General features: G+C 34.9%; 1 protein-coding gene across 43 annotated transcripts in view; it reads left to right on the forward strand.

The window, feature by feature from the left end:
- RIMS2 (regulating synaptic membrane exocytosis 2) overlaps positions 1 to 23,959 on the forward strand; it is a 605,364-nt gene that overhangs the window by 12,128 nt on the left and 569,277 nt on the right. The window contains exon 1 of one of the 43 annotated variants that reach the window (XM_033125916.1): positions 16,607 to 16,659. The exons of the other annotated variants lie outside the window; for them this stretch is intronic. Coding sequence (XP_032981807.1) covers positions 16,622 to 16,659 — 38 coding nt within the window. The 5' untranslated portion in view covers positions 16,607 to 16,621. Of the gene's footprint in view, positions 1 to 16,606; positions 16,660 to 23,959 lie in introns of those variants that run through there. 43 annotated transcript variants of the gene reach the window in all.

Below are 23,959 nucleotides of genomic sequence, written 5' to 3' on the forward strand. Positions count from 1 at the left end.
TAGGTATGCTGAAAAAAAACTCACAGAATTTTAAAATAAAGGGACTTGACCACAGGCATTTAAATGGTCAGCTAGTGCAGAGGGTATGTCCCTCTGAGGACAAAGCATCTTTGTTAAGACCAGGGTCAATGTCTAGAATATGAGATGATGAAGTTGATTTCTACATGGTAAAGAATATAAAGAATATTAGCATAAAGAATATTAACATTGACAATGATCACTCTTTAAGTATATGAACAAAAACAGGGTAACATGGTAACAAAGTCGAGCCAAAGAAATGAACCAGAAGGTGTGTATAATAAACTGTTTCATCTGAAGTAATCTATGGCTAAGATTACCTTAAATCAAGGAGTCTTTGCTCTACCTATATCTCATGTTTAATTTCTTTAAAATGTACTGTCTACCAATGTTCTTAGAGTAAATGCCAGTCTATTTTTGTTCCTACAATAATGAGAGCTTACAGTACCCCTACAGACAGTCTTGTTGTGGTGTACCATAAGTTGTCTTAGTTGAGATCGGAGAAAAGGAATATGTGGAACTGGGAGAAAGAAGTGGAAATTCAGGCTTATGAGACTAGTATTCAGTTTTTATCTTAAGTCTATTCCACATAGGATTTCTTTTGCATTTGAATATTTTAATATCTCTAGATTTGTAGCAGGAATTGAAGGAAGGAACTAACATTTGTTCAGTGTCCACTATGTGCTGAGATCCAAGTCGCAAAGCTTATAAGTACCAGAACACAGATCTGTAACTAGGTCTTTCTAACTCTGAAACCAATTTTCTTTCCATCGTATTGCCATTTAGTCTCATGGAAAACAGTTAAGAGCCTAGTGCTTAAGTGCTTGGATTCTGGAGTCAGAAAAGCTTGGGTTTGAATCCTAGCTCTGTTACTTTGTAGCTATGTACCTCAGTGTGTTTATCTGTAAAATAGCGATAATAGCATCCACTTCAAAAGCTGTTATGAGGATTGCGTTTACATTTGCAAAGCCCTTAGAAGAATTCCTAACACATAATAAACACCACATAAATGTTTATTAAACAAATAAATTAGCTAGAACAGGAAAGCATTGGTCACTGTAGAGAATATTAGTACAGTTTATTATCAATAAATACTTTTATGAACCCCTAATTTTTAAATATCTGTTGAAAGGACATTGCTACGTTCTTTAATAAAGACCTAGATCTTCCAAGTTTACAAATACTATTTCTTGTATTAGTTTTCTACTACTAACAAACTTAACGGCTTAAAACAACACAAATTTTTTATCTTACAGTTCTGTAGGTCAGAATTCTGACACGGGTCTCACTGGACTAAAATCAAAGGAATTGGCTGTTTCTTTCTGGAAGCGAGAGGGGAGGATGTCTCCTTGATCATTTGGTTGGTTGAAAGAGTTCAGTTCCTTAAGAGTATAGGACTGAGCTCCCCATTTCCTGTTGACTATCGATTGAATGCTGGTCTAACCTCCTGGGCCTCTCTCTGGTGCTTGTCTGTAGCCTTCTACGTTGTAGAACCAACAGTGGGGTGTTGGATCCTCATGATGCCATCGCTTTGACCCTACTTCTGTCATTGCATCTCTCTCTGTCCATAGGTGGGAAAGATTTTTCTCTTTTAAGAACTCATGTGATTAGATTGGGCCCACGCAGATATTGTAGAATAATTTCCCCATCTTTATCACATCTGTAACATCCTGTTTGCCAAGTAAGGATACATATTTACACATTCCTGGAATTAGAATGCAAACATCTTAGGGGGGCCCATTATTTTTCTTACATTTCTCAAGTGAGTGCTGCTAAATATAAGTTTGATATGTTTTTTATAAAGTAGACATTGTGCTACTCTTTTTTAAAACGCATTTTTGTATTCAGAGACATAAATTACAAAATGATATCTCTGAAATAATATTTTACAACGCACTTTTCCGTGGATTTGTAATAACTTATTGCCCTCAAATTATTGCCAATCTACTTTTCAATTTTTATTTATTTAATAGTTTAGTCATGAATTAAAATGTTGTTTTAACTGAGGGTAGGATTGGGGGTCTGGGGACCCGCAGTGTGAATTGTTTTGGGCTCTGTACGTGAAAAGCACATACGTTCTCTTCCTAACTAGTCATTTTAGTTAACAATTGTATTTATTTTTATAGGGGGAGGAATAAATAATTTTGCCATATGACAAACATAATGAGTTATTGAAATCTTTTCCAAATGCAGTATTTTCATTATCTAATGGTCATTTAAAAAGACTCAGCATAAACTTTATATTGCAATATGAGTAAATAAAGATTTGGATTTAATCTTTTGACAAGAATATGGTTTCTCTTAGCATGTTTGGTTGAAAAGCCTTTTCCTACCCTATAATAGGTGTGCTTTCATGTACTGTTTTTCTTTCTTATGCTTATTAGTCAAGAAGTTTGACTTAATGAAAAGATATAGTATGTATTATGACTTAAACTTTGTCATTGTTTAACTTAGGTATATAAAATATTAAAAGTAACTATGAAATAAAGAAGAAAAATAAAATAGGCTAAGGTTGTCTTTCAAAACTAATATAAATTCATGTTGCAGTATATAGTTTTATGTGTTAGGATAGATTAGATATCAGAGACCAGTCCAGAGATAGAAACTACAACAGTAATTTAAACAGGGAAATTTTAATACAAAGGATTATTAACCTATAGCAGGAAGGAGCTACCTCTTTTAGAGCTGAGGCCAAGAAACCAGGCAAGGAACAAACTTGAAAGAGGCCCCTTCCCTCATGGCGAAGGCCGAGATTCAGCCCTTGTTGCAGGGCGTGCCTGTGGCTCTTTTAGCTGCCATAGGCTGGGGCAAGCACGCTAGAGTTCATCTGTGGAGGTGTTAGAGGGGCTTGCTTAGAAGCTGGCTGGAGTGCTCAGGAAACACTGGCAAGCCACCAGTTGGGTGTCAGAGAGACTTGTCGGAATACTGCCTGGTGGGGCGCTGCTGAAACTGCTGGAAAGATGCCCGCTGGGGTGCTGGTGAAACGTGCAAAGAGGTTGAGTGCCACAGGGTTTCCTGGAAGCTCCTGGCCCCTAAGCATCTCAGGAAAACTAAGCACCCAGAACCGGAGAGTAGCCCCATCCGTTAATGTTGCTCCGGCTCCCTCTACTGACAAAGCTTAACATTGTACCAACGTACAATCCAGTATCCAGTATCCAGTATCACAAAGCAGGACAAAGAAGGGTGGATTTGGAGCTCAGAGACAATAAATTTATAAATTTACAGTAGGCTATACTATCTCCAAATATCAGTAGCATAAAACAACATAGGTTTATCTCTTTTTCATGCTATATGTTTTCTCTGGATCACTTGGGATCTCTATTCCATGTCATCCTGATTCTGAATACAAGCTGATGGAGAAGCTGTCTGGATCATTGAGAGAAGATGAAAAAAGAGACTGTAGTGAATCGCAAGTTGTCTCTTAAGAAATATGTATACAATTTATGCTCACAAATTACATGATCCTGCCTACCTCGGTAGAGAAGTGCAATCCTACCTTGTATGGAGGGAGAATCCGAAATATTTGTGGAAAATATAATCACCACAAGATTTACACGATTGGTATTAGAAGATTTGGCAATCCCTAAGATAATTATTTATAATTCTCCCTTTAAATTTTTGTGTTATTTTCTTTGTGGTTTTTATGATTTTTAGCGAAAAACAGCATTGACATAAAAGTTGATGGTGCTCTTAACTTTGGGATCGGTGACCTTAGAAGTTAGTCATTTGTGTAAACAGTGAAGCTGAAAACAAATTTAAGCAGTAGAAAAACTTTTGTTGGAACGTTAGATACAGACTTTATTTGAAAAGTTTGCATTTAAAAATTTTTATATTAACTTACGCTTACATGATATTACATGAAATATGAAATGTCTCTTTATGCAGAAAAAGGTTTTTTCATTTATGGTCAGTCGTGAATAGGGGATAAAATACAAGATTTAGAGATCTGGGTTGGAGTCCCAGCTCCATCATTTACAAGCTATGGTATGTTGAAGAAGTCACGTAAGGTCCCTAAATTCTGTAAAACAGAGATTGAAAATACAGATCCAAAATCACTTAACTGAATGAAACTCTTGGTGCTAGATGGATTTTAGAATTCAGGGACTTTGTATTTTAGAAATGTAAAGGTGCTTATATCATATATGTTACTCTTAAGAAATATGTATACAATTTATGCTCACAAATTACATGATCTTAGCAGGGTCAGGACAGCAGCTCCTAATCAAACACATTTATATAACTCCAATGAAATATATGAATATTTACAACTGGGTCAACAAAGATGATATATAGACTTCATGCTAAGTTATATTAGTAATTTTGGACAGACTTACAAGAAAAGTTTTGTTTTTGGAGCGTTTTAGATTTTGGAATTATGGATAAGGAATTATGGGCCTGTGGTGTCTTTGTCATAGGGTTAACGTGACACTATATAAATGAAAGTGCTGTGAGCTATAAATTGCTGATATGTTAATTATCATAATCACAATGGCCACTGATGTTATTATTATCAGTCATTTAAAATAATGTTTAAAGGAAAGAATTGAAAATTAGATTTTGCTACTATTGGCTCACTTAAATAGATCAATATTGGTGCCTTTATTGATCCCAGATAATTTAAGTTTTTATTTAAAATTATTTAAATGGTACTGTTGCCAGAAAGAGCTTTACACATGAAAAATCTGATCATGTAACTCTTTTGCTTAAAAATCAGTGTCTCCCCATTGCTAGCTGCATGCAACTTCAACTGGAGTCCCTCCTCTGATCCATGCAACACACAAAATTATGAGTAATTCTTTTCTCCCTTCTCCCAGGAATGGGTACATAACTAGTACCATTGTAGATGCATAAGTGATAAATTAATTTATTACATACAATGGATACTTTAGGACTTTAGAGCTTAATTCTCTTCCAGATTTCTGTTTGACAAAAGCTGGTAAAAGTGTACAATTATTAACATGGCAAACAAGGCCTGTCATAATTTGTCCTATATTTATTTACTATTTGCAGTCTTATTTTGTCCTCATCCATTATATATTTTAGCTAAAGAGATACTCCTTTACTTAGTACTTCCTAACCTTTTTGATGTCATGCCACACACAGAATGGTAATAGACGTGTATGTCATGTTGGAAAAGACTTGGGGATCTATATGGGACTTTGTGAAAAAATAAATCACATTTTCTATTTTATAAGCAAAACGAATGCCCGCTATTATGGAAGGCAGTAAATGTTGAACTGTAAAAACTTTTAGACAATATCTTTCCAACATCTAAAATGAGAAACTTAGCTGGCTTCTGTAAATATAACTTTTTATTCATGTTTATTTACTTATTTTTGAAAGAGATATACTTGACTCCTAATCAAGGCGGTTTAATGATAATCTATTTAAATTCTTTTCAGTTACCATTGATGAGAAACTCCATGCAAGCAGTTGGTAGTATTGAAGGAAAGAACCTATTTCTTTTTAAAGAGAAAAGTTGATGGAAATTCCTTTTATGCTATTAGACAGAATTTTGAAAATTCATCCTCTTTAAATTTCACTTTAATGGTGATAACATTCTTTAACTGCTTTTCCTTTTCTTTCATTGACAAATGTAATGTTGAAATTTCTTTTGAAAATATGAATGGATTTCAAATGCAGTTGTACTTTTAAAAAATATCAATTATTTACAAATAATGTTGATATTCTTTTTAAAGCATATATAATACTCTACTAGCCATAATTAGCACTCAAATTATAACATTGACTCCCTGGTGAATCATTTTAACCTCATTTTTATGAAGTTGAGCATTGCTTTGATTCTGTAAACTTTGTCATACTTATTAATATACTTTCATGTGGTTTGTGGACATTTTTGATTAAGGTCGTTCAGGTGTTTGAAACTGTCAGAAAATAAGCCATGTTTTGAAGCCATTTACCAACCTTCAACAAATGTGTAAAGCAAGAATCACTCACAATGTCAGTGCTTATTTTTAACCGATAAACTTTAAAATAAACACTTTCCTTTTGAGTAGACAACACTAGGCTGGGGAGCCTGGTATGGGGCTGGGACCCCTTGCTGCTATGGGGAGAGGGGAAACCTCTGCAGCCGAGATACACTTCCCAATTTTTAATGGTCACACGTGGGTGTGGGAACAGCCCGTTCTGTGTCTCTGCCCCTCCTACCAGTCTCAGGTGACTTCTTCTATGTTAGTTGTAGGGCTTAGTTGTAGGGATTCAGTTGAACTAGACTTGGGGCGATTCTCAATGATGTTTATAGTGCAATTGTAATTTTGATATGGTTGTGAGAGGAAGTGAGCACAGCATTTACCTACACCACCATCTTGACCGGGTCCCCTTAGTTTTTATTTTTAATAGTAAAATAATTCATTGTGACATTCTGTCATGAATAAGTCTTTTTCTAATTGTTATCACCAAAAACCAATAAGAAAGAAAAAAAAATGAAAGAAAAGAAGGGAAGAACGACAAACAATAAAACAATCGATAAAATAATTTATGTTCTAAGAGGGATTTCTAATATGACATAATGATGCTGATAAGTATCGTGGTAGTAATCATATATACTTTTTTGCTAGAAAAATGTGAAAATAAGGGGAAATTAAATTTAAAATAAATATTTAACATGTATATAAAACAAAGAACTTCACTAATAATAAGCCCATTGCAGCAAATGTAATAATTAGACTACCTGAGATGATTGAGTGGGAAGGCCAGGGAGAGATGCTACATGGTGCCGCTTTTAGAAAACCATGTGTATACTCTGTACTCTCTAAAATAATTTAGAAAAAATAGGCATCCTTTAGTACATGTTTAAGTTTGCATGTAAAAATTTCTAATATAGCATACAGTGTAGAAAATCGAAGATAATGATTATTTTTGGTTTACGTACTTCTTTTAAATAACTGTGTTTTGAGTGTTTGCTATATACTAGCCACTGCATTCATTTAGGAAATAGAGAGGAAGAGGGCATAATCTCTACCCTTAAGGTGCTCACAGTCTAGTGGACAAGGATCATGTAAATAAGTAATTAAATACATGATAAATGCTTTATGATAGTTGCGTACCAATTGTTTAGATGAAAAAGCGTAAAGGGCATGTATATGAACATGGAGGATTGAGGGGGAAGGCTTTATAACCAAAGATAACATTTAAACTGGATTTTACAGGAAAATTATAATTCTGTATGTGGAGGAGAATGGCATTCTGGGGGAATGGCCAATATTCCCATATTGCTAGAAGCATGGAAGATGGAGTGGTGGCATCTAATTGGTAGGGATCAGTTGTAAAGGGTTTTGTATGCAGGACTGGCATTTAACTGAGTTATACACCAGTACAGAGATACTACTTATTAAAATATTAAATCACAATCATGCAAATTGGTAAATTACACTGAGAGTATATGAGGTGTGCTAATTAAGTTCACGAACTTGCCATTGTGCGCTTACATTGGCAATATTACAAATAGCTCGGTAAGGTTTCATAACCATGGTATATCAGTGTCTCACAGCTGTGTTCCTATCAACGTGTGGCAGTGTCATCCTAAGTAACGTTCATTATTGTTGTTGTGTGTTTTTGTGTGCCATCGCGAGAATGTCTGAGCTTGAATTAGAGCAATGAACAAACATTTAAATTTATTGTTAAAGTTGGCAAGAATGGAAGTGAAATCAGGGACATGTTAGTTCAAGTTCATTGGGATACTGCCATGAGGAAAACAGCAGTGTACAAATAGATTAAACGTTTTTCTGAGGGGAGAGAAGGCATCACAGATGAAGAGAGGTCAGGGTGGCCAGTAACGAGACTGACGAAAACATTGCAAAAATTCGTGGAATTGTGTGTCAAAATCGTCAGCTGACTGTGAGAAGAGTAGCAGACCAAGTAAACATTGATAGAGAAACAGGAAAATCTTAACTGAAAATCTTTGCATGAGAAAGGTGTGCATAAAAATGATCCTGAAGGAGCTCACCGATGAACAAAAGCAAAGGAGAGTCAAAGTTTGCCAAAACCCTTTGGAGAGGCAAGACAATGTTTTGGGCCATGTTGTCACTGGTGATGAAACATGAGTGTACCGATACGACCTTGAAACAACACGTCAAAGTGCACAATGGAAGCCAGCCAATTCTCCATGACCAAAAAAGTTGTCAGTCCAAATCAAGAGTCAAAATGATGTTGCTGACCTTTTTTGATATCAGAAGGATTATTCATAATGAATTTGTACCAACTGGACAAACAGTTAATCAAGTTTACTACTTAGAAGTGCTAAAAAGGCTGCGTGAAAAAGTTAGATGAAAATGACCTGAACTTTTCGCCAACAATTCGTGGCTCTTGCATCACGACAATGCACTGGAACATTTTGAAATCAAAAGAACATTTTGAAAGATAAAGTTTGGTCACATTCTTTCATTCATTCATTCATATACATTGATGTGTGCCCTGTGCCAGTCATTCTTCCAGGCACTAGTCTGTGAGGGAGCTTTTAGCCAGTAAACAAATAACTGTATTGAAACACCCTCCCTACTCACCTGATCTGCCCCCAGTGACTTCTTTCTTTACAGGAAGATAAAGGAAATATTGAAAGGAAGACATTTTGATGACATTCAGGACACTAAGGGTAATACGACGACAGCTCTGATGGCCATTCCAGAAAGAGTTTCAAAATTGCTTTGAAGGGTGGACTAGGCGCTGGCATCGGTGCATAGCTTCCCACGGGGAGTACTTCGAAGGTGACCGTAGTGATATTCAGCAATGAGGTGTGTAGCACTTCTTCTAGGATGAGTTCTCGAATGTAATTGTTGGATCTTGTAGGTTGTCCAGTTTAATCTCTAGAGGTGGCTTTGGGTCCTAGTAACTAACTAGCTGGTGTGGATTAGTATGGTCTTTGGGAGGCATGTAGTGGCTGGAGTGTCAGTGCTTGCTTGATACTCCAGGGTGTCCTGTTGTTGGAGGCCATGGAGTAGGCTGCAGTGCAGGTAATTTTTGTGGTTTTTTTGGAGGTGTCCTGAGGCACAGGGATTTCATGGCCTGTTGGAAACACTGGCATCCATATATATGCATATGTGACAGTGTCCTACAGGCAACTTGTCCAGCTGCCACAAAGTACAGCTGCCTTATAGTTGTAACAAAGTGCTACTGGGCGGCAGGGACTAATGATTGTCATTTTAATGAGGAGGATGTTGGGAAAAGGTGGGTACAGTTCTGAATACCAAATCTGGCCCCATTGAAGAGATTAAATCAATACTTTCTAAAATTCAACAAATAATTTGGAAATTATTAAAATGACTATATGAGTAATTTATTCTACAACTCTTATTATACAATAAGCAGATATATGCACATATATATCTATATGTATAGTTTATTTGGAAAAGAAATTTATATTTAATGTTAATTTATATATTGATTTGCATATTAATTTTATATGATTATATCAGTTGCTAAATATTTAGAATCACCTATGCTTTATGCCATATTAAAAATTCTCAGTTTATCAAAAAACTTTGAATTTATCTCATTGGCATGCTTGATTATAGGTTTTGAAATAAGAGTAGGACAGGGCCTGTTACATGAATAGATTCTATTGATCTCGTGTCAGAGAGTCTAACTAGTGTGAGAATTGTCACCAGTGTATTTCTACTGGTACTGCCACTGTCTTGTATTCTGGGGTCTTGTGTCTCTCTACTGTGTTTGTCCTCTGTATTGCTGTAGAATACCTTCCTAAAAATCAAATTTAAATCATTCATTCCCTAGTTTAAAGACCTCTTTAAGCTTCCTGTTGCTTTGAATAAAATTCAAAGTACTTTTCCTTACAAGCTCTTTCATAGTCTCTCTCGAACCTATCTTTCTAGCTTCATCTTCCACCTCTTCCTTTTATACATTTTTTATTTTAGTGATAAGATTTTCCCTGTTTCTGGAGCATTGAAGTAGGGAAGGGGATCCTCTTGTAAGGGGTATATGTATGGAATAAATAATTCAATGAATTAATAATATATATATCCTAAATATTTGAGATTGAGACCACATCAACGGTGCTTTCATTTAAAATCTTATACTAAAATCAACTTTTGAAGAAATCAGATACCATTAAGGACATAAAACTTTCATTACTCATTTTCTTCAACTTTAATAGGAAATATTATGGAATTATTTTGGAACACATGCTTCCAATCTGCCACCAGATTTTGCAGCAGGAATTTATATAACCATGCCATAGCTCAGACTGTCTCACAATTTACCATATGTTTCAATATTTCCAGTGTTTTCAAACACTCTCCTCTTTCCTACCCTTTCCAGTTCACATTTCTCAGCTTTATCCTGGCTTTTACCCCACAATTCTCATTTCTGTGATTCATGAATAATCTCTGTTAGAGCATTACATTAGAGTCAGTTCTATTCTGATTCTCTATCCCGGGCCCTTTTCTAGACTGTTATAAGCAATGCTTAATTCTCAGTTTAGAACCGTTGATTCCTGGCCGAAGGCTCAGCACTCTAATCTCAGTACTTGTTTTTATAGCTTTGCTACTTGTCTTTTACCTCTGTTTAAAGTTACTAGAGTCAGAAAGATTATGAGGAGTCGGGTTGGCTTCTGTAACAATATAAGTTAGTAGTTCTAGTTAAAATTTCCCTCTTATGAATTCTGTTTTCATCTGGTTAGAATTTAGGGGAATTTCTAGTCTAAATCTAAGCAGTTAAGATAGTTTTATACGTATGTAACTGGACCTTTATGACAGCAAATACTACTTTTTCTGCTTATTTTCCTCCCAATCCTGTGTTTCCGTAACTGGCTTCAAGGAGTCAAGGCAGTGCAGTGTGGGTAAGCAGTATAAAGGCAAGGCTTTGGCATTAGTCAGCTTTGGGTCATACTACCATAGTTTGCCAGTTACTAGTTGTGTGACCTCGAGCAAGTCACTTAATCTTTTGGACTCTCTGTTGCTTTATCTATAAATTGAAGTCAATAATGCCTGTTTTACAGGGTTGTGGTGAGATGCAAATGTAATGTATCTGGCACACAGAAGATAGGTAATAAACATTAGTAGGAAAGAATAGACACTATGCATTTTAGGTTACTTTTTCTGCTACCAGTCGTATTCTTGCCATCCCTATCCAAAGTTAGATTCATTTGTTTATATGAAGGTCAGTCTTGAGGTTAGATGACGAGACTGTGGTGAGAGGAAGTGAGAAGAACACAGGTGAAATTCATCTGGGTGTTTGTCCTTGAACATTTTCTTCACTAAAGGAGTTTTGAGATTGTTGATAATAGCAAATTGTCTTCTTGAGGTTGGAAGGTGGAATTTTTGTCTTTGTCTTTTTTTTTTTTTTTTTTTTTTTAAACAACGGGCTGAAAATAGTTAACTAGAATCTCAGCTTCGTTTGACTGGTATTCATTCTTGCCATTAGTAACTTGACAATTGTATATTTTTTTTAATTAAAGTTTATTGGAGTGGCAATTGTTAGTAAAGCTACATAGATTTCAGGTGTACAATTCTATCATACATCATCTATACATCACATTGTGTGTTCACCACCCAGAGTCAGTTCTGTTTCTATCACCATATATTGGATCCCCTTTACCCTCCTCTACCACTCCCCAACCCCTTTAGGGGTTAATATTATAATTAGATTTCACCAATATTTTCCTTGGGTTTATATGGAGTAGAATAATGACCTTGATTAACAGACCCTCTTAGGACATAGCTCCTTTATAATAGCCTCAGTAAAATAGAAAAAAAAGTCATTAGTCTGGAACAATTGTATTTTTATAGTCTTTTCATAACTAAAAAGTAGTAGTATTTAAAAAATTTGTTTTGTTTTTGAAATTCTGCAAAGTGCTTTTCCAAATCTAAACCCTGCTATGGACTTCTGTAGTTTGATAAGTGTATATTTCAAGGCTGTTCATAACTTCAAATTGATCCAAATAGTATATTAATTCTAAATTTACATTAATTATCTTCTTAGCGTCTTCTGGTACTGAAATCACCAATCTTCCAGATACTTTCACCTACAGCACTAATTCCATTATATAGAAATAGAAAATCAAAGACTATTAATTTATCTCAATTTTTATTATAAAACTTAATAACAATAGTACACATTTTTTTTAAAAGATAAAATTTTGTAAACTGTCACCACCCTACATTACTGTTTTTTACATATTCCCTTGTAGTTTTTATCTCTATGCATCATGTATTTTACATATATGCAGTGATGGTATATGTACAATTTTATATTCTGCTTAGTACTTTATATAAATGTTTTTTACTTAAGAAGATATCATAAATATCTTTTCCATGAATTTATTTCTCAGTCATCTACCTCACTACCTAATCACATGTCATACATATTCAACTAAATGGGTTTTCCTCTATTCTAGTTTTTAATACTTGCAGAACATTTCATTGCAATTACAACAAAATTTGTAAACATTCCACTATTCATTTTTGTTGTATGTTTTACCTTTATCTCTACCCTGGTGTCAAGCTAAATGTGGGGCACAGCCCTATTTTCCAGATGCTAAAATTTTACTTGTGTTCGGCAGCAGTGTTCATAGCATTTCTTAAGAGATTTAGAGATAATGATAATGAGGTTTCCACACAGTGGATAACTCAAAATTGAATTAGACTTTTCCATTCTTAAAAAGTCTCTGAGCATTTCTGCCCACTAGGGTTCCAACTTATGAGCATATTGTTAGCCCCACCTTTGTTTTTGATCTCCCTTTCTTTTCTCCTCCATTTCTTCTCCTCTCTCCAATTTCTATTAATTTTTATACATACCAGGTTAGCAATGTTTCTGTTTTTTTTTTTTTTAAATCTATTCCCTTGGAGTTCCCCTTCTATTCTGAAATAGCTTATCAAGATTTTTACCTAAATGTAGTTTTTTTTCCTAATGAAAAATACCTCTAGTATTATTTAGTAAAATATTTTTTCTCAATTCTGTTGCTTAGGTTTTTCCATATGTAGTGGTTTAGTTGCTTTTGGTTTGTCTTTAGGGGATTCCTTCCGACTTACGTTCACTTGGACCTGAATAGTATCAAAATGTGGGTAAGAGTTTTACTCTACCTACTTAAGACAAAGGTTAAGGAACACTAGGTTAATATTATAATTAGATTTCACCAATATTTTCCTTGGGTTTATATGGAGTAGAATAATGACCTTGATTAACAGACCCTCTTAGGACATAGCTCCTTTATAATAGCCTCAGTAAAATAGAAAAAAAAGTCATTAGTCTTTTGAAACATTTTTGTTGTGAGTCTTATGGCTAAAAGACAATGTTCCTAATGACAATGCAGTTTTTATTTATCTACCCAAGTTTGATGATAAAGAGGGCAAGGACACAGTAAATTAGTCCGCTTGGTGGAAACTACCTTGTGTGCTCCCAAGATTACCTACCCATTTGACGTATTTTCTCCATCTTCTACTCTTCTACTCTTTAATCATCTCTCCTCAATCTCTAGCATATTAGAAAAGAGTAATTAGTCATTTATATTTTCCCAAATGGCAAATAATAATAAAATAACCTTAGATTTTTCAAATGGCTAGTAATAAAGTTATAACCTTAAGCATATATTTATTTACAAGTTAAACCAGTTATTAATTAGTTATGCTTATGTAGAGACTGAGGGCAAGATTTGTGTGTGATGATGTATTGCTCGATTCCTTTTTGAGGTTAGTACAGTGCTGGACACATAGTAGGTGCTCAGTAATGAATTAATGGAGGAATTAAAGACACCTTGTTTAAAGAGTTTCAGGTACTGATGGGAGATATGAAGGGGTACAATGTCAGGAAATTTTAGGATAGTATTAGAAATACTTTAAGCTGACCCTGAAGGTAAAGCTGAATTCATCATTTTGGTTGTAGCCAGAAATGAAGATGTCGGGGGTGTGTGTGTGTGTGTGTGTGTGAGAGAGAGAGAGAGAGAGAGAGAGAGAGAGAGAGAGAGAGAGAGAGAGAGAGAGAGACACAGAGAGAGAGAGAGAGATGGGGGAAGTACACGAGAGATGGTTTACTCTTCAACATAGAGGAGAAAATGGATGTCTTGAATCTTCGGTGTCAGTTCTGTTAATGTATTCCCTGCCAAATTGTGCAGGTTCCACCTTCAATTTTGGATTGAGCGTTAACTCACTTGCTACCTATTATTTGCTTAGGAAAGATGTGATTGACTTTGATTCCAGCTACTTACTTCTCTGGAAGAAGAGGGAGAACAGGAGACAAGAAAGTATGTGGGGAGTTTGCATAGGAGGGTCTTGGCTAAGGACTGAAAGGGACTTTATGCATGTCGTGTCTGATGAGTTACGATTGAGTCATCATTCTATGACCATTGGTTATTTTCCTAATCTCTGTTGAATAAGGAAAATAGATAAATTGAGGATAGACCAGTAGGCAGGGGCCAGATTAGGCAAGGATTTACATGACATGGCAAAGAGTTTGGTTTTATTCTAAATATACTGGCAATTTAAGGGTGCAGGATTGAGTGGTGTAATATGGGGGGTGAAGTGGTGGCGGGAGAGTATTTTAGAGCAGGGCACGAGAGATAGCAGGTTTCTGGTTCAAATAGGAGTTCAGTTTTGAACAAATACAAAGTTTGGTTTGATCCCAAGTTGTGTCTGGAAGATGCAACTTGTATATGTATTTTTAAAAAACTTTTTAGATGAGTTAAAATATCTTGACATTATCTTATTGTTATCTTCTAAAACATGTATGAGACTTTTCTTGTTTATTATGGGATAATGATGATACTTTTGAAATAATACATGAAATATAACCTACGGCTTTGAATTATAATTTACATTTTAATTAAAATTGTTACTTGCCTTGAGTCTTTTGGGCTAAGATGATGTTGTCATTGAAGTAGTGAATTGTGGTAGTGTTTACAAAAAATTATTTTCTAGATATTGACAATTGTAATTCTAATAAAAATTTGATTTTAAAAAACAGTTATAGTTTCTGAGGAAATCATAGTTTTTGTACTTTTACTGATTGATTAAATTAAAAATGTTCCAATCTCTTTTGCCCTGGGTGTCATTATAATAAAAAATGACCTAGATACTATTGGTCCACTTATGAACTAAGTCAAGAAGAAAGAAAAAAGAAATGAAGAGAGAGGATAGAGAATGGAGTGGATGAATGAGAACGAGGAAGAATGGACAAAAGAAACATAAAATGGAGAAAGAGAAAAAGAAGAAGTCCATGTTAATGAAAGTTGTGTAATTAGGAAAACAAAGAGCCACTCTAAGTATTTCAAACAGAGGGAATTTAATATAGGGAATTAATTACCAAAAGTATTGGCAGGGCTGGAGAAGCAAAAAGTGGATGATGAACTTACCAAATGGTCAACAACTGCAGGAAACCCTTACCACTCCTAGGACTAGGAGAAAAAAAAAATGAAAATGGTATTAAACAGAGCCCATAAGTACTATGATGCCAAGATTGTTGGAGTATCACTGCTATCCTTGGAGCTGCTACTGCTTTGCAGAAAGCCCAGGAGCCTGCACATCTAGTGATGTAGAAAGCCTGGGTAGTCTTGTTGATGATGCTGGATTCACCTCAAGGATGCTGGAGCCTGCAGTCACCCATTGCTGGCAGAACTTAATTGGAAACCAGCTATCAAGGAGTGTGAGAAATGTAGTCTATAGGCTTCTAGCCCCCTGATGTGAAAGGAGAGCGTGGAAGTGCAGGAATGGAGCTGAGAACCAACAATGAACCAGCACATAGAGAAGTTATAAAATACTAATATTTTAATCAAAGTAGAAGAAGCATTTTTGCAACTTTCTGAGTAATGTCAAGACCCTTTTTTTCATTTTTATCCCTAGTTAACAGAGTAAGTCATAGGGACCAATAGGAAAGCTTTGAAAATGAGATGTCTGTTGGGGGTATCAGTTAATCACTGTTGGGGGTTTCAATCTGCCGGGGGTATCAATCAGTTTCAAGCACAGAAAATGGACCCTGGTTAACTTAAGAAGAAAATAAATTTGTTATAAGGGTATTGGATAGCTCTCAGAAAAGTATAATAACTAGTCCTTGGAAATTGGGATAGCTTTGGATAGCTAGTTTGCCAAAACTAATATATGGCCTGTTCATGGTACTACTTGCTGTTTGTACTACGGATCAGCTTCACCATTTTTTTCTTAAGGTTTACATTACCAATAGAGAGGCAGATCTGACCTACTTTTGATTAGTTGCCCACCCTTTGTCAGAGGAGGACATGGTACCATGGTTGACAGCTACGTCAAGATTATTCTATAGTTTAAGACTAGTTTGTCAAAGGAATTTTGAGGAGTTAGAGGAAAATAGAAACTAGGCAGGCAAAACCCACAAGATCTCTATTAACAGTGTTGTTTTGGATTAGCGATAGATAGCTCAAAATCATAGACAAAAGTTCTTGTCCATTTTATATATAATAGGCACTCTGATCTCTTTTAATGACATATTTGAGGAAGTTGTCATTATTATCCTCATTTTACAGATGAGAGGAATTGAGAGGTGCACTTCTGGTGATGGTGGATTAGGCAATTTGGACTAACTCTCCCACTGAGAACAACTAGAAAAGCTGGATCATATATAAAAATCATCTGTTTGAAGGTATCAGAGAGCTAACACATCAGTGAAGACTATGGGCCAAGATCCTGGAGAAGAAGGATACCCAAAGAGGTGAGCTGGGTGTGTGAGGTTTTTGTTCCTTAGGAGAAACTTCTGTTTTTCATTTGAGGTGGCTGAGAGGCTGAGAAGCTGAGAAGAGCTTTTGACACACTCATGAGGTGGGGCTAAGGGAGCAATAGTTTGAATTCATGCTTCCCTAAGAAGAGAGATTTCCTGCTAAGTCTCCTATGAGTTGGGTTGCGACTCTGAAGGGCTATAGGAGTAAGGATGAGTTAAAAATAGAATGGTCTACTTATAAAATAAAACACAGTCAAGAATCATCCTTGAGTTGATTAAGGATATCCAGGATTGTTAATGACTAGCCACCTGGAAGAAGATAACATCATCCTAGGCCTCAAATAATTTTTACAGTTTTTACATAAAATGTCTTACATGCACACAGAAATAACCAGGTATTACATACACACAAAAATAACCAGGTATACGTATGACTGAAACTAAGAGAAACAAACACCATAGCAACAGACTCACAAGGGATTCATATAATGGAATTCTCAGATGCTCAATAGAGCAAGCAGACAAAAAAAATTCATAGTATATCGGATATGTGAACAAATAATACATTATACCTTATGATATATATAGAGCACTGCACCCAACAAATGCAAAATATCTGTTGTTTTCAAGTGCACATGGAATACTGATATTACCATGTCCTGGATCATAAAGCAATTCTCAACAAAAATCAGACAGTAGAAATATACAGAGTATGTTCTCTGAACACAGTGCTGGAAATCAGTAACAAAAATATAATTAGAAAATTCCCATATATTTAGAAATCAAAAAATCCACTTGTTAAGTAACCCAAGAATTAAAGAAGAAATTGGAAAATTTAAAAATATTTTTACCTGAATGGTAATGAAAACACAACTTATCAAAATTTGTATGATGCAGCTAACATCCTTTGAAGGTAATTGATAGCTTTAAGGATATACATTATAAAAGAATAATGGGTGAAAATGAATGATTTAAGCATTTATCTCAAGAAAGTAAAAACAAAACACCAGCAAATTAAGGCCAAAGAAAGCAGAAGGAAGTAAATAATAAAGATAAGAGAGAAATCAATGACAAGAAAACAAACATAAGAGATCAACAAAGAAAAGATTAATAAAAAGTGGTAAATACCTGGTATTACTGATGAAAAAAAAAGAGAGAGAAGGCACAACTAACTAATATCAGGAGTGAAAAAGAGGACATCACTATATAACCTGTAGACATTAAGAAGTAATTAAAGGACATTATGATGAATTTCATGACAATACAGTTAAAAATTAATTGATATGGACAAATGCCTAGAAAAATACAACTTACAAAATTTCTACAAGAAATAGAAAACTTGAACTATCCTCTAACTTTTAATGAAATTGAATCTGTAATTTAAAAACTTTCTCACAAAGCTTTAAGACCAGATAGTTTACTAGACACGTAAAGAGGAAATAACACTATCTTAAACTGAGAGAATAGAAAAAAATGAGAAAATTTCTAAATTCATTTGATGAGGTCAGTAAAACTTTGATTCTCAAATCTGACATTATATAAAGGAAAATTGCAGGTTAAATTTTACTCAGAAATGTGCCTGACAAAACTGTAAAAAAAAAAATTAGCAGTAATCTACTAAGAAATAAAAAAGATAATAGAACATGATTACATTGTGTATATTCCAGGACTATAAAGTTGGTTTACTATTTGAAAATCAATCAGTGTAATTCACAACATTAAGAGAATAAAGGGGAGAAAAACTGTGATAATGTCATTAGATGTAGAAAATATATTTGATAAAATCTATTATTAATTTTTGATAAAAAATCTTACTAGCAAATTAGGAATTCAAGGAACATCATTAATTTGATAAAAATATTACAAAGACTTTAAACAGGTCTCATACTTATGACAGAGAAAAGGGTGCCACCTTTACCACTTCTATTGAGTACTAGACAGTACAATAGAGTAAGAAAACGAAATACATTGTGTAGGGATTGGGAAAGAAAATATAAAACCATCATTATTTGTAGAAGTAGATATGGAGAGAGTTAAAAAAACTATACAAACACTTTTAGAATTAATAAGGATTTTAGCAAGGTTTCTGGATACAAAGTTAATATACAGGAATCGAGTATATTTCTATATAAATACAACACCAGAAAATAAATCTAAAATATGATGATTTACATCAAATAACTAGAAATAAATTTAAGGAAAGATATGTGAGGCCTTCACATTGAAAACTTCTGAAACATTATTTAGACAAATTAAGAATTCAATAATGTTGATAGGTTGAAAGGCTCAACGTTGTTAAAATGTTAATTATCCCCAAGTTGATCTATAGATTCAATGCAATCCCAACGAAAATTCCAGCAATTTATTTTAATTTTTAAGTGAACTGATAGGCTAGTTCTAAAATTTATATGGAAATGCAAAGGACCTCGAATAGTCATAGTCCCTCTTTAGAAGAACAAAGAAAGAAACTGCTTTAGTGGATGTTAAGAATTATTATAATTCGTTCATAATTAAGACTTTGAGTTAATGGTACAAAGGTAGACAAATAGATCAGTAACAAAATAGAGAACCCAGAAAGAAAACCATAAATACTTAGATTTATGATAGAAGAGCATAGCAGAGAAGTAGGGAGAAATTGTCTTTTCAAGATATGGTGCAGGGTCAATTGCAATATTGTGGTGGAAAAAAATTTATTTTTTTCTCCTACCATATGCTATATACCCACATACTTGCATCAATCCCAGATCTAAATGTGGAAGCAAAATAATAAGATTTCAAAAAGATAATTCAGGAAAATATCTTCATGACTTTGGAATGGGGAAAGAATTCTTAAACAGGAGAAAAAAAGCAATAATCATATAGCAAATGTTTGGTAAATTGTATTTATATTACATTGAAAAGAACCTCTGTTTATTAAAAAATACCACTTAGAGAGTACAAAGCAAATCAGAGAGTTGAAGGTATTTGAAGATTTAGGTAAAAATTATATTAATAACATGACTAGAAAGAGAGTCACAGTATTTTTTTTTTTTTTTTTACATGTTTTAGAAAAGGGTGCTTTTTATTTTTCCTTTAAAACTTACACTTTTTTTTTTTTAATTTATTGGGGTGACAATTGTTAGTAGAATTACATAGATTTCAGTTGTGCAATTCTGAATCACATCATCCATAAATCACACTGTGTGTTCACCACCCAGAGTCAGCTCCCCTTCCATCACCGTACATTTGATCCCCCTCACCCTCATCCCCCACCCCCCAACCCCCTTACGCTCTGGTAACCACCAAATTACGTTCCCCAGATTAATTTTCAAACCCCGTGGCCATCCTGTGGTCACCGACTGCCCTCCAATCCCCTCACCCTCCCCCCCACCCCCCACTCCCCCCGCCCATCTAGCAACCCTCAGTTTTTCCTCATTGTCTCCCAAACAGTTTCTGATTAGTTCATTCACTTATTCTTTTCTTTAGAATCCGCAAATAAGTGAGATCATATGGAACTTATCTTTCTCTGTCTGACTTATTTCACTTAACATAATGTTCTCTAGATCCATCCATGTTGTTGCAAATGGTAAGATTTCTTTCTTCCTTATGGCTGCATAATACTCCATTGTATAAATGTACCACAGTTTCTTAATCCAGTCATCTACCGATGGGCATTTTGGTTGTTTCCATGTCTTAGCTATTGTGTATAGTGCTGCAATAAACATAGGAGTGCATAGAGATTTTTAAATTGAAGTTCTGGATTTCTCCGGATAGATACCTAGGAGTGGAATTACTGGATCATAAGGTAGTTCCATTTTCAGAATTTTGAGATACCTCCATACTGTTTTCCATAGCGGCTGCACCAGTCTGCAATCCCACCAACAGTGCACAAGCGTTCCCTTTTCTCCACATCCGCGCCAGCACTTGTTGTTTGTTGATTTATTGATGATAGCCATTCTGACTGGGGTGAGGTGGTATCTCATTGTGGTTTTTATTTGCATTTCTCTGATGGTTAGCGAGGTTGAGCATTTCTTCATATGTCTGTTTGCCATCTGTATGTCCTTTTCAGAAAAATGTCTCTTCAAGTCCTCTGCCCATTTTTTAATTGGATCGTTTGTTTTTTTGGAGTTGGGTTGAGTAAGTTTTCCATAGATTTGTGATATTAATCCCTTATCAGATATATCACTGGCAAATATCTTTTCCCATTCAGTAGGATCCCTTCTTGTTTTATTGATGGTTTCCTTTGCTGTGAAAAAACTTTTTAGTTTGATATAATCCCACATGTTTATTCTTTCTCTTAGTTCCCTCGCGCGAGGGTGTATATCAGTAAAAATCTTACTCCGGGTAATGTCTGAGAAGTTTCTTCCTATATTTTCTTCTAGGTATTTTATGGTTTCAGACCTTACATTTAAGTCTTTAAGCCATTTTGAATTTATTTTTGTATATGGTGTAAGGAGGTGATCCAACTTCATTTTTTTGCATGTGTCTGTCCAGGTTTCCCAGCACCATTTATTGAATAGACTGTCTTTACCCCATCGTACATTCTTGCTTCCATTGTCGTAGATTAAATGGCCATATAGGCGTGGATTTATTTCTGGACTCTCTATTCTGTTCCATTGATCTATGTGTCTGTTTTTATGCCAGTACCATGCTGTTTTGATTACTGTAGCCTTGTAGTATAATTTGAAGTCAGGTATTGTTATACCTCCCACTTTGTTCTTATTTCTCAAGATTGCCTTTGCTATTCGGGGTCTTTTATGATCCCATATAAATTTTAGGATTATATGTTCTATTTCTGTGAAAAACGACGTTGGCAGTTTGATAGGAATTGCATTGAATATGTATATTGCCTTAGGCAGTATGGACATTTTAACTATATTAATTCTTCCTATCCATGAACATGATATGTGTTTCCATCTATTTATATCTTCCTTCATTCCTTTCTTCAGTGTCTTATAATTTTCTGAGTATAGATCTTTTACTTCTTTGGTTAAATTTATTCCCAGGTATTTTATAGTCTTTGGAGCGATTGTAAATGGGATTGTTTTTTTAATTTCTCCTTCTGATGTTTTATTATTGGTATATACAAATGCAACTGATTTCTGAATATTAATTTTGTATCCTGCCACTTTACTAAATTCATCTATCAGCTCTAATAGCTTCTTGGTGGAGTCTTTAGGGTTCTCTATATATAGTATCATATCATCTGCATACAATGATAACTTTACTTCCTCCTTACCAATCTGGATGCCTTTTATTTCTTTTTCTTGTCTGATTGCTGTGGCAAGAACTTCCAGAACTATGTTGAATAGAAGCGGAGATAGTGGGCATCCTTGCCTTGTTCCTGATCTTAGGGGGAATGGTTTTAGCTTTTCCCCATTGAGTATGATGTTAGCTGTGGGTTTGTCATATATGGCCTTTATTATGTTGAGATAAGATCCCTCTATTCCCACTTTCTTAAGGGTTTTTATCATAAATGGCTGTTGGATTTTATCAAATGCTTTTTCTGCATCTATTGATATGATCATGTGATTTTTATTTTTCATTTTGTTAATGTGGTGTATCACATTAATAGATTTGCGGATGTTGAACCACCCCTGCATACCAGGGATGAATCCCACTTGATCGTGATGAATGATCTTTTTAATGTATTGCTGAATTCTGTTTGCTAATATTTTGTTGAGGATTTTTGCATCTATGTTCATTAAAGATATCGGCCTGTAGTTTTCTTTTTTTGTGGTGTCTTTGTCTAATTTTGGGATCAGGGTGATAGTGGCTTCGTAAAAAGTGTTTGGGAGTCTTCCCTCCTTCTGGATTTTTTGGAAGAGCTTGAGGAGAATTGGTGATAATTCTTTTTTGAACGCTTTGTAAAATTCACCTGTAAAGCCATCTGGTCCAGGGCTTTTGTTTGTTGGGAGACTGTTGATTACTGATTCAATTTCTGTGGTGGTAATCAGTCTATTCAGGTTTTCTGTTTCTTCTTGAGTTAGCCTTGGAAGGTTGTACGCCTCTAGAAAATTGTCCATTTCTTCCAAATTGTCAAATTTGTTGGCATATAGTTGCTCATAGTAACTTCTTAAAACTCTTTGTATTTCTGCAGTGTCCGTTGTCACTTCTCCTCTTTCGTTTCTGATTTTATTAATTTGGGTCCTCTCTCTCTTTTTTTTAATGAGTCTGGCTAATGGTTTGTCGATTTTGTTTATCTTCTCTAAGAACCAACTCTTGGATTCATTGATCTTTTGTATTGTTTTTCTGGTTTCTATTTCATTTATTTCTGCTCTGATCTTTATTATCTCCTTCCTTGTGTTCCCTTTGGGCTTATTTTGCTGTTCTTTTTCCAGATCCCTTAAATGTGAAGATAAACTGTTGATTAGTGATGTTTCTTGTTTCTTTAGGTAGGCCTGCAAAGCTATGAATTTCCCTCTTAGGACTGCTTTCGCGGCATCCCATAGATTTTGGGTCGTCGTGTTTTCATTTTCATTTATCTCGAAATATCTTTTGATTTCTTCCTTGATCTCCTGCTTGACCCATTCATTATTTAGTAGTAAGTTATTCAGCCTCCATGAATTGGTGTGTCTTCCCGTTTTTTTCCTGTAGTTCATTTCTAATTTCATAGCATTGTGATCAGAGAAGACAATTGGTATGATTTCAATTTTCTTAAATTTATCAAGACTTGTTTTGTGGCCTAACATATGATCTATCTTGGAAAATGTTCCATGTGCGCTTGAGAAGAAGGTGTATTTTGCAGCATTGGGGTGAAATGTTCTGAAAATATCGATTAAATCCAAGTGGTCCAATGTATCATTTAAGGCTGTTGTTTCCATATTGATTTTCTGTCTGGAAGACCTGTCCCTTGTGGTCAGAGGTGTGTTGAAGTCCCCGACTATAATAGTGTTACTGTTGATCTCTGCCTTTATGTCAGTCAGTACCTGTTTTATATATTTAGGTGCTCCTATGTTGGGTGCATAGATGTTTACTAGGGTTATGTCCTCTTGTCGGATCGATCCCTTTATTATTATATAGTGCCCATCTTTATCTTTTAGTATGTTCTTCATTTTAAAGTCTATTTTGTCAGAAATAAGTATTGCAACTCCAGCTTTTTTCTCGTTTCCATTTGCATGAAATATCTTACTCCAACCCTTCACTTTCAGCCTGTGTGTGTCTTTTGTTCTGAGGTGAGTCTCTTGTATACAGCATATACAAGGGTCTTGCTGTCTTATCCAGTCAGCCACCCTATGTCTTTTGATTGGAGCATTTAATCCATTTACATTTAAAGTGATTATTGATAGGTACATAGATATTGCCATTTTTAAAT

This window comes from Rhinolophus ferrumequinum, chromosome 14 (genome assembly GCF_004115265.2).
Source record: "Rhinolophus ferrumequinum isolate MPI-CBG mRhiFer1 chromosome 14, mRhiFer1_v1.p, whole genome shotgun sequence".
Classification (NCBI taxonomy): Eukaryota; Metazoa; Chordata; class Mammalia; order Chiroptera; family Rhinolophidae; genus Rhinolophus; species Rhinolophus ferrumequinum.